At 38.7% G+C, this 12,547-nt stretch overlaps 1 protein-coding gene across 8 annotated transcripts in view; it reads left to right on the plus strand.

Annotated features, from left to right (window-relative positions):
* slc12a7a (solute carrier family 12 member 7a) overlaps positions 1-7,240 on the plus strand; it is a 39,193-nt gene extending 31,953 nt beyond the window's left edge. For 3 of the 8 annotated variants that reach the window (XR_013816747.1, XR_013816748.1, XR_013816749.1), the window contains 3 exons: positions 1,278-1,457; positions 5,367-5,500; positions 5,683-7,240. Coding sequence is in view for 5 of the 8 variants with exons in the window: in XM_079819830.1 (XP_079675956.1) it covers positions 1,278-1,453; positions 1,574-1,588; positions 5,367-5,500; positions 5,683-5,774 (417 nt within the window). In the remaining 3 variants the exon portion in view is untranslated. Of the gene's footprint in view, positions 1-1,277; positions 1,458-1,573; positions 1,589-5,366; positions 5,501-5,682 lie in introns of all 8 variants that reach the window. The other 5 variants (XM_079819833.1, XM_079819831.1, XM_079819834.1 and 2 more) reach the window with 2 other exon arrangements.
* The last annotated feature ends 5,307 nt before the right edge of the window (positions 7,241-12,547 follow it).

Genomic DNA, 12,547 nt, shown 5'->3' on the forward strand with positions numbered 1-12,547 from the left:
CGAACAGAAACTGTTCGGACCAATGAAATTGTCAGGGCGGGCTTTAGACGATGATGGACAGATGATAAACAGTAACGTAATCATCCACGTCATCAAAGGCGCTTGGGTTGAATTTGTTCTAATCCTACGGAGAACTTGTTCGTATATGCATTCACCTTTACTATTTCTCTCAGAAATGATGATCGTGTTGGTAAGTACTCTGTGTATCCTTAAATTCTTTTTTTACAACACCGGCAACGATCGTTTACACTCATCTTTTTCTTCTAACGTTAGACTACTTATTCCAGCGTGCGTGCAGACAGGGTTGCCAAGTTTTTACAACAAAACCCGCCCAATTGCTAACGTTCCTCAAAACTAGCAAAAAACAAGCCCAATAGCTTTCCGGGTGGGGTTCTCAGGGAAAAAAAGGCATTTGGGGGGTAAAATATGTGTTATTTTGGCAGGGCTGGCAGCTAAAAATCGCATTCCTGGGTCTGTATCACATAATTGTGGTCTTCAACCCGCGGACATGGCAACAAAGTGCAGTTGAGTTCTGTTGACATTTGATAACTAACGTTATGCGTCGCTCCGTTGCTCTGATTGGTTGTAGGTCTATCCAATTAAGGTCTTTCCTGGTTCGGTTGAAACACGCCCCATAATCACAGCCCAACGGAGCAGTATCAGACTCAAATTCTGACTAGAATTGAGTATGACGACGTCAGGCTACAGTAGGCTAGCTGGAGCTGTTTACCTCCAGTCTTTGTGCTAAGCTAGGCTAACGGTGGGTGCGTCAGACAGAGTTATGGCACGCATGGAGATGAGAATGATATGTATGGACTTATCTAACTCTGGGGGATACAGTGAGTAAGCTAAAGTCCCAAAAAGTTGGCGTGTTCCTTTAAGTACTTGTATATTATGTACTGTAGAGTGTTTGTTCTTGACTCTCAGTCTGGTTACTAATCCATAACTTGTGTTTGTTTGTGGGTATTGCAACATTCCTGCAATACTCATTCCCCTGCTGAAAAGATCAGCACAGCTGGTTTTAAATGCTGATGTGCAGGTGATTGCTTATCGAGCAAAACTTACTTTGTGAACCGCCTTGATCTGCAAACACACCAGACCAGCATAAACCAGTCTGTACCGCCATGGAAATTCACGTTGGCCCAAGCTGATCTTTTCAGCACAGTCTTTTAACAATGTTTGTCTATCTAGGTCCTGCCAATCGGTTTTCCAGCAACATTTTAACTCAATGTTCATGCAATGTATTGTTGTAAGCAGTGTGTGTCTTGCTCTTTCAGCCTCAGCTGATTCATTATAAGAACACTAAGGCACATGCCTCTCAGAACGACAAGCCCACGCCCACGCCCACCTCCGACCGGGTGCATATGACCTGGACCAAAGAGAAGCTGATTAGTGAGAGAAACCGCCTTCGGGAGGCCAATATGACTGTGCGGGACATCTTCAATATGAAACCGTGAGTTCATAGATCAATAAAGTCCATTTTTGAAGTTTATCTGAATGGGTTTATCATGTTTCATAATTAAATGGTTTCGTTTTTTTTTTCACGCTAAGATATTTTGTTTTGTTCTTCTAGAGAGTGGGAGAATCTGTAAGTTCCTTTGACTCTTATGCAATCGGTTTGTGCTTAAGAGTCTGCATTAATTGTCTGCTCTGTGTTATAGTAGTAGATGTAAACAGGATGTGTTGCATGTGTGTCACACCAAACATGCAGCATGAATTGGCGTGTGTCTCTGTGTGTGGCCTGCTTAAGTCAGTGTGAGTCATAGTCACGGCATGTGTCAGCATGAAGCATTGTGACATAGATGTTTTTGTCTGCATGTGTATCAACACTAACTTTGTGCTTACTAGAGATAACTCTTACAGTTAGTCAGCTAGCATGATGGTATTCATTATTTTTAGTGCCAAGCCCATTTAATTGAATTAATTATAAGATTAACACTTATTCAGATGTGTGTGCGTGTGTGTGTGTGTGTCTCGCGCGCGCACGTGATGCCTGTCTGTCTGTGTGTGTGTGTGGACTGGTAATCCCTACGTTATGGGGACAAAATATCCCCACAAAGATGGTAATATCCGAAATCCTCATCCTTGTGGGGACATTTTTAGGTCCTCATGAGGAAAACATCTTATAAATCAGACTAAGTGATGTTTTTTGAAAATGTAAAAATGCAGAATGTCTCCTGCGATGGGTAGGTTTAGGAGTAGGGGCAGTGTAGGGGGATAGAATATACAGTATGTACGGTATAAAAACCATTACGCCTATGGAAAGTCCCCATAAAACATGAAAACCCAACGTGTGTGTGTGTGTGTGTGTGTGTGTGTGTGTGTGTGTGTGTGTGTGTGTGTGTGTGTGTGTGTGTGTGTGTGTGTGTGTGTGTGGACTGGTAATCCCTACGTTATGGGGACAAAATGTCCCCACAGAGATGGCAATATCCGAAATCCTCGTCCTTGTGGGGACATTTGCTGGTCCCCATGAGGAAAACATCTTATAAATCAGACTAAGTGATGTTTTTTGAAAATGTAAAAATGCAGAATGTCTCCTGTGATGGGTATGTTTAGGGGCAGGGGCAGTGTAGGGGGATAGAAAATACGGTTTGTACGGTATAAAAACCATTACATTTTCTAGCTAAGTAGATGGTTGTTTCATATAATCCTTTGCAAAGACCAGAGGCGGACAGTGGTGAATTATTTGTACTTTCTACTCAAGTAAAATTTTTCAAGTACTTTATCAGTGTTTTTCTTTGGAAAACTTTTACTTCACCACATTCCAAAGTCAAGTCAACTTTATTTATATAGCGCTTTTAACAATGCAGATTGTTTCAAAGCAGCTTCACAGTGTTAAACAGGAAAATAATGCAACAGAATTTTATTCGGCCGTATAGCCGTTCTGGAGAAAACGGTGATGTCATCAGTTCATTTCAATTATCATACAGTGACAATGTGGGCTTTAGATCAGTAATTACCAGCAGCCATATCACCCTGCAGCCCAAGACTGGTTTCCCACTGAAGCTAAGCAGGGCTGAGCCTGGTCAGTACCTGGATGGGAGACCAACTGGGAAAACCAGGTAGCTGCTGGTAGAGGTGTTAGTGAGGCCAGCAGGGGTTGCTCACCCTGTGGTCTGTGTGGGTCCTAACACCCCAGTAGTGATGGGGACACTATACTGTAACAAGCACCATCCTTCGGATGAGACGTTAAACCGAGGTCCTGACTCTCTGTAGTCATTAAAAATCCCAGGATGTCCTTCGATAAAGAGTAGGGGTGTAAACCCGGCATCTTGGCCAAATTTGCCCATTGGCCCCTGTCCATCATGGCCTCCTAATCATCCCCATATACAGATTGGCTTCATCACTCTGTCTCCTCTCCACCAATCAGCTGGTGTGTGGTGGGCGTTCTGGCGCAATATGCCTGCCGTCGCATCATCCTGGTGGATGCTGCACATTGGTGGTGGTTGAGGAGATTCCCCCCTTCTATATGTAAAAGCGCTTTGAGTGCCTAGAAAAGCGCTATATAAATGTAACAAATTATTATTAGTAATTAGATCAGTAATTTAGTTTATATGGTTGATTTAGTTTAATAATTAGATTTATTTGGATATTTAGTTGAAAAATGTAGTGTCCCCAACTGAGCAAGCCAAGCCAGAGGCAACAGTGGCAAGGAAACCAAAACCCCATCAGGTGACCTAATGGAGAAAAATTAACCTTGGGAGCCAGTCCTCCTCTGGCCAATTAACAAACAGCGTATGATTATTATTTTGACAACTTTACAGGTCAGAGGTCATAATAGATCGGAATATTCGAAAGATCGAAGGCAACAAAGCATAATATATAACGTCATACTTTTTACTGCTCTACATTTCATAAATAAAAGTTGTTGTTTTTTACCTTTAATACTTAATAACATTAAAAATATAGTACTTTATTACTTGTACTCAAGTAAAATTTGAATTTCTTGTACTTGAGTAAAAGTATACATTACTACATTTTTACTGTAATTAAGTATTTAATGACATTCAATATGGAACGTAGTGCAGTAAAAAGTATGGCATTAAGCTTTGGAATCATGAAGTAAAAGTTTTCCAACAACCCTCTACAATGTGAGTAAAACACTTGCATTTGCGAGTAAATCTTCACTCTGGGCGACTAAATAATATCTATCTATTAGCCATCGGCTAATAAATGCTTAGATTTTACTCGCCAGTGTGTTTGTTAGAGGCTAGGAATAAGTTTTGCATAGATATAGCGTCTGCTAAATGACTAAATGTATATAGTTTCACTCGCTGAACAGAACACTCAGAGAAACAGTTTCGCTCTCCGTCAAGCAATCTGTCTATTTCACTTGAGCTCAACGGATGCGCAGCGTACCCGTAAACTCTAGTGTGAAGGCACACAACTCACTGTCGCTTTGAGAGAGCGCTGTGTTTCTCTCTCTCTCTCTCTCTTTTTCTCTCTCTGTTAATCGCGATTAATCGATTTGACAGCACTAATATAAATAAAAGTGTATCAGTCTGGCGAGTAAACAAAAAAATGTACTAGCCAATTGCGATTCTATTGCCAAGGTGTGTGTAGAGGGTTGGACCAAAGAAAAACACTCTGATAAAGTATAGACACTTGAAAAGTGTACTTAAGCAGAGTAAAAATACTCCACTATTGTCTGCTTCTGGCAAAAACTGGCCTTTTAAGAGAATTCTGAATTCTAATACTTCATCCTATCTCTATCAATGAGGTTATCATTAATTCCTAGCACTGGACACCCATCATATTTCAAACCATTTTAAGGAAATACAACAAAATATGCTCAATCATATCATAATGTAGTGAACAAATCTCTGCTAAAGTTACTTTACTAATTGATTTTTCAGACATGCACTACTGCCTACAAAAAAACACAAAAATACTAAAGATTACTAATAGTATTATTATTAAAGAAATTAATACTTTTTTCAACAAGGATGAATTGAATTGATAAAAAGTGAAAACCTTTTTAAAGTTATAAAACATATATATTTCAAATAAATGCTGTTTTTTTTTACTTTCTATTAATCAAATAATCCTGAAAAAAATATGTTTCCACAACAATTATTAAGCAGCACAACTATTGATTATAATTTTTTTTTTTAATTCTTAAGCAAATCAGCATATTAGAGTGATTTCTGAAGGATCGTGTGACGCTGAAGACTGAAGCTTTGCGCAGGAATTAAAAAAAAAATAATTAACAGTTAATATTTCATAATATTACTGTTTTACTACATGTTTGATCAAATAAATGCAGCTTTGGTGGGCATAAAATGCTTCTTTCAAAAACATTTAAACATCTTACTGACCCCAAACTACGTTTTGATGCTTAATGTGAATGACTGAATTTTTCACAGGGATCAGACTAATGTGAGAAGAATGCACACTGCAGTGAAACTGAATGAGGTTGTAGTTAACAAATCCCAGGGAGCCCAACTGGTGCTGCTGAACATGCCAGGACCACCCAAAAACAATTGCGGGGATGAGAACTGTATCCTTTCATCAGCTGAAATGCAGACAGTGGCACATCTACTTAAAGGGGCTATAATGGGAAGAATCGTGATAACATGGTCTGTCATTTTCTTTCAGACTGAGAGTTACACTTTAAATGTCACCTTCATACACAGCAGAGCATTTGCAGTTCTCCACACTTCTCCTTCACTCTGAGTTCAGACATGGAGTTCCTGGAGGTCCTCACAGAAGGATTGGAGCGGGTGCTGCTGGTCCGAGGTGGCGGCAGGGAGGTCATCACCATTTACTCGTAGCATCATGCAGGAACAGACACTGAGGAGAGCATTTCTGTCCGGAGAAGCTGTCCAGAGCTGCACAGATACTGTACAAATGGGCTCAGGACAGGAAGTCCCACTCCAGCTGCAGGCCAGCACAGCACATTTGAGGATTCTTCTCATTTCCTTCTCATTTAGCGCTGTCCACTTGTGATCAGATCGACGAAAACACATTTTAATACCAGGTGTAGACAGGCCCTTGGATGTGGTCCTTATTAATCATTTAAATAGAGACAGGCCAAAGACTTAAAGACTTGAAGAGAGTGGCATCAGTTGTCTTATTGCTGAGTCATATAACTCTAAGGGACAGTGTTTGAATCATTCAAGTGTTTGGATTTGTAATTTATATGTGTTAAATATGTAGCTTTTCATCTCATCACATTCTTCTGTTGAGCTTTATGTAACGTGTGATGTTAGTTTGATTCATTCGATTTTGATATCAGTATTGCTCACATTGCAGTATGAGTACAACTGTGATTTTGTCATCAGCCAAACCTGAAATCTGTCAGTATTGATGATTTCATTTAGGTTTAGTACTACTTTTTCCCCTAAAATGTTTAATATTTGCTATTCTTTTCGTGAAAGCTTTTTGGCGATATTTTTCCTCAAAACAAATATGTATAATTTATATGCAATTTAATTTTTTACATATTTTATATTAAAAAGGCTCTCACAAGTGTCCATCATATTTTCCATCAATATTTTCTGGAAACATTTTTTATTAACAAACATGGACCTTATAATCATCTCTTGCAGACAGGCAATGCCCACCCTCCTCTCCAGTAGAGGGGGATGAACACAAACCATTAAATACTCCCATTGTGATGTTCTGTTTTGACAGTGACATCTCGGCTTTCAGTGATGTTGACCAGACAGGAAATACTTCATTGAATTTTCTGTGGGTGCAGTCTTGGACACTATGAAAGATTTATTATAACCACAAAATATTGTCTATGCTTACCAAAGAATACTGACCATGGATTCTTTTAGGGAATAACTAATCCCTTTACCTTGTAAAACCCTAACTACTTGCTTGATAGGCTTCTTGTGTTTCACATGAGGCTCTATATTCGGTTAATTCCTTTGGCAATTTTTTTATCATGTGGTTTGGAATGACTCATTTTAACAGCTTACAGTCATAGTGCTTGTCCAAGTGCACGCCAGTACAAAAAGACACTGTATCCTGGGCTATTCGTATCACCTGCCTTCATATAGGGTTATAACATGACTTAGTTTTTTTTACCAAAAAGGCTTTTTACTTTATTGGTATTGTATTTAGCAAGAAAATTAAAAGGGTTCAACATTTCAAAATAATTGTTAAGTTATATGGTGATAAGAATACTCAATTTATATAATAAAATTACACGAATGTGTCATTGCAAATTGATATTTATAATTTTGTGCCATTGTTATTTTGTAAAGAATAAAAACAGTCAGGATTCCACATCCACTTTTCCTGTCATTTTCCACAGTCCGGAGATGTGCTCTCAACATAATGGGTTCTTCTGTTCACAGCACTAAAGGATACAAGTGTTTTGTGATTGTTCCTCGTGCTAAAGCCTCTCTAGCTTTTCACCCTGAACATTCAAAATGATTTAATGATCATGATGCCACATAGTTTTATCTATATCGAATAATAAATCATACTTCATAATTCATATGTTAAATTAGTCCATATCAATGCTGAACTACTGAACAACATTTTTATTTTTTGTTTATTTTTTATTAAATAAAAAATTTAATCAAATTCTTGAATGAATGAATGAAAGAAAGAAAGAACGGACAAAAGAAAGGAAGGAATCTTAGCCCACATTCTCTGTGCCTTTCCCCTCATTTCTTTGATCTTCTTGAGAATGAGCAAAGGTATTGTGCTGGTGTCATGTGAATGTCACACTGAAGATCCTAGATTTGACCAGGGTCGACACACTAGCTGTGGCATGAATGTCTTTTTCCTCCTAGCCCACAAAGTCAGAACATAACAATCCGTCTCTTTCATATAGGGTAAAATGTAGGTGGAATAGTCTTCACAAAATAAAAGATCTTAATAGAGCTAAAGAGTGTTTCACAGCCAATGCCATATAAAAATCTACAGTTCATCTGGAAAGTATTCACAGCGCTTCACTTTTTCCACATTTTACTACGTTACAGCCTTATCCCAAAATGGATTAAATTAATAATTGTTTCCTCAATTCTACAAACAATACCCCATAATAACAATGTGAAAGAACTTTGTTTGAAATCTTAGCAAATGTATATATATATATAAAAACCACATGTACATAAGTATTCACAGCCTTTGCTCGATACGTTGTTGAAACACCTTTGGCACCTATTACAGCCTCAAGTCTTTTTCAGAATGACGCTACAAGCTTGGCACACCTATTTTTGGGCAGTTTCTCCCATTCTTCTTTGTAGGACCTCTCAAGCTCAATCAGATTGGTTGGGGAGCGTCAGTGCACAGCCATTTTCAAATCTCTCCAGAGATGTTCAATCGGGTTCAAGTCTGGGCTCTGTCTGGGCCACTCAATGACATTCACAGAGTTTTCCCATAGCCACTCCTTTGTTATCTTGGCTGTGTGCTTAGGGTCGTTGTCCTGTTGGAAGAGGAACCTTCGCCCCAGTCTGAGGTCCAGAGCGCTCTGGAGCAGGTTTTCATCAAGGATTTCTCTGTACATCGCTGCATTCATCTTTCCCTCTATCCTGACTAGTCTCCCAGTTCCTGCCGCTGAAAAACATCCCCACAGCATGATGCTGCCACCACCATGCTTCACTGTAGGGATGGTATTGGCCAGGTAATGAGCCGTGCCTGGTTTCCTCCAGACATGACACTTGCAATTCAGGCCAAAGAGTTTGTTTCATCATCTTTGTTTCATCAGACCAGAGAATTTAGTTTTTTTGTGATCTGAGAGTCCTTCAGGTGCCTTTTGGCAAACTTCAGGCGGCCTTTTACTGAGGAGTGGCTTGGTGGAGTGCTGCAGAGTTGGTTATTCTTCTGGAAGGTTCTCCTCTCTCCACAGAGAAACACTGGATCTCTGTCAGAGTGACCATCGGGTTCTTGGTCACCTCCCTGTCTAAGGCCCTTCTCCTCCGATTGCTCAGCTTGGCCAGGCGACCAGCTCTATAAGAGTCCTGGTGGTTGCAAACTTCTTCCATTTATGGATGATGGAGGCCACTGTGCTCATTGGGACCTTCAATGCTGCAGACATTTTTCTGTACCCTTCCCCAGATCTGTGCCTTGATACAATCCTGTCTCGGAGGTCTACAGACAATTCCTTGGACTTCATGGCTTGGTTTGTGTTCTGACATGCACAGTTAACTGTGGGACCTTATATAGACAAGTGTGTGCCTTTCCAAATCATGTCCAATCAACTGAATTTACCACAGGTGGACTCCAGCAAGTTGTAGAAACATCTAAAGGATGATCAGTGGAAACAGGATGCACCAGAGCTCAATCTTGAGTGTTATTGCAAAGGCTGTGAATACTTATGTACATGTGATTTTTTCGCTTTTTATTTTTTATACATTTGCAAAGATTTTAAACAAACTTCTTTCACGTTGTTATTATGGGGTATTGTTTGTAGAATTGAGGAAGAAAATAATGAATTTAATCCATTTTGGAATAAGGCTGAAACATAACAAAATGTGGAAAAAGTGAAGCGCTGTGAATACCTTCCAGGTGCACTATGTACCATAGTGAACTTTGTATTCTCAAGTTGATGTTGTTTTTGTTTTATAGTTTTTTTTTGTCATATCCTATTATAATTATTCACAAGGTTCTATTACAACAAGGACCTCATGAGTAATCAAGCTACTGTGAAAAAAAGAGCCTTATTCAAACATTAGCTTTTCCGATTTGAAATCTGCCATATTTTTTGCGCCAATCACCCAAGATGTAAAGGCCATGGCTGCATCCGAAATCGCATACTTTCCTACTATAGAGTAGGCCAAAAACAGTATGTGACCAGAAATAGCCTTATGTCCGAATTCACAGTACTCAAAGAGTAGACAAAAAGTACTCAGATGACCTACTTTTTTTGGTGAGATTCTGAAGAGTGCATATCATGGTCACTACTATCCCATGAGGCCATAGGAGAGGATTTATGAATAGTAGTGAAGCAATGTAACTGATGCTGGTAGGTCACATGAAAATGACAATGTAGTACGAATGTAGTACGTCCGGTTTACACTCATATTACACATACTCATACTATATAAAAAAAAGTTTTGGCAAACTTTACTAAAATTATAAGTGGACCTTAAATTAACATTCTTTCGTAGGTTATGTTCCTCAATAGCTCTGATTCAATCAGGGAACAACATTCACCAATTCACCAGGATGCCTTTACTTAATTTTCATTTTACATTATAAATCAAGACCACTCTTTTAGATTTATCCACAGTAAGACACAAGGCCTCCTCTGTGATTTTAGACTACATTTTGGGCTTGCTGTAATAAATGGAGCATGCTGAAAAGCGTGAGGTCAGTATTTTGTGTAATTGACATCCTCACCAGTGCTTGTGTTGCCCTATATGCAGCCCTCATGCAGCTAATACAGTCACATCCCACGAAATGAAATTCCTCTCAAGTCACAATGTGTCATTGCTTCCAGCCCTGTGAATGCAGAGTCTGTTCCCTCTGAAACTTATGATATTATTTTGTTACTATAGCAGTAAACAGTGTAAAGGTACACAACATCTAGGGTGCATCTCAATCAGCCCATTGACTTATGTCCTGATCAGTGCCCTGACTACTGAACTAGGGAGCTGATTAAGACACGCAGTTAATGTTCAGATGCCATGCTGAAAAAGAAAATCAGTTTAGAGGTCCAGAAGGGTTTGTGCTGGTTTGGTGCTGCTGATGGACTAGATTTGGTTCTCCAGCAAAGCTAGTTGACCATGTAGTCCTGCTTCTCTTTATGCTAAGCTGGTTAAGCATCCTGGTGCACCATGGGGACATCAGCACAACAGCATCCCAGTGTTGCTAAAGGTTTCCGTGAAATTCTATGTATAGAGTTCCACATCATCAGTACAGTTCTGTTGCATGGAAATAAAATGACGTAATGTTTCCACTAGCCCGTTAGACTTAATTTTAACGGACTTTACACTAACGCTTTTTTTGAGTTTGGGTTTGATAGGATTTTTTGGTCTTATGCTCACCAAGGCTGCATTTATTTGATCAAAAAAACTGCAAAAACAGTGCTGCTTTATATTTTTGTGGAAACCGGTATACATTTTTCAGGATTTTTCTATATATAGAAAAATCCTGATTTTAGATATAGATTTTTCTATATAGCTATATATATATATATATATATATATTGATATATATATATATATATATAATAAATAAAACAAAAAAATCTTACCGACCTCAAACTTTTGTGTGGTATAGTGTATCTAAAGAATAACATAGGCATCTTAAATTATGAGAGTCCAATTTATATTATAAATCTCTAAAATAATGCTATTTAATAGACGTTCCTGTGTGTATGCGTGTGTGTGTGTGTGTGTGTGTGTGTGTGTGTGTGTGTGTGTGTGTGTGTGTGTGTGTGTGTGTGGGGGTGTGTGTGTGTGTGTGTGTGTGTGTGTGTGTGTGTGTGTGTGTGTGTGTGTGTGTGTGTGTGTGTGTGTGTCAGCTTTTGCTATATAGCTACTTGAAGAGATTAAAATGTTGAAACAAAGATTTAACACTGGAAAAACATTATGTGGTTCTCATAAAAAACAGCCCAATAAAGGGACTAAATTATGTCTTATTAAACAACAAACATTTAGTGTTAAAGGTTAATTAGAATTTGTGAAGGTGTGTTTGAATACCTAAATATCCCTAGTGTCCATTTACATTAGATTTAATGTTATATGAATACACCGAATTAATGAGAACTGAAAACCACGTCAAAGATTTCAAAGCAATTTAGTCAAGTTAGTCAATAGAGAATAAGGACAGAATAAGAACAATTTATGAGAACAAGGAAATCAGCTATTTCCGATGTTTAGATTAGAGACACTGACTTGGAAGTTGATCAGAGAACTTTTCAGCAACATCAAAAGCATTTAAACCATCTCATGTCAGTCTCATCAAACATACTGAGTCATCAGGAGGCTGGGAAGCACATCCATTAGTATTTGTTTGTATACATTATAATGACAAATCCAGGAACTGACTGCTCTCTGGGGCCAGACTTTCACATGTTGTTCTACTAATCTACATAATGTTTATGTTAGACACTGAACTTGGGTAAATAGAAATATGGGTGAATATAGAACTGTGAACTGTTCCCCACAATACAAATCTGATGACTGAAAGATCATGCTAAAATTTTGTTCTTTTAATTTCTGGTTCAGTCTACAGGATGCTTGCATTACATTCTTCTGGGAAGCATGTACAAGCTGCTGGCAAATCCTGCAAAGCTTAAAATGAGTTATTCCATCTAAACTTGGCGTCTGTGTACTTAACCTATTGCTGAGGTCAGCTGACATCTGACCTTGTCAACAACACATTATGTCTGAGTTCTGTCAGAGCTTATGGGTGCAATTGACACACATTGGTCACTGGTCATTGGTTATATTTCTTCACAGATATCATCATTAGGGGCCAGTTGTTCAAAGGTAAGCTGATCGGATTTTGGTTATTGGATTGGATCAAATCTTGAAAATGGGTTGTTCAAAAGGGAAAGAAGGAATCTGAAATCAGATTAGATCACAGAATCCAATCCTAGTTTTAATCTGGATCAAACCTTCAGTTTGTGTTGTTC

Source organism: Gobio gobio (assembly GCF_949357685.1).
Source record: "Gobio gobio genome assembly, chromosome: 6".
Classification (NCBI taxonomy): Eukaryota; Metazoa; Chordata; class Actinopteri; order Cypriniformes; family Gobionidae; genus Gobio; species Gobio gobio.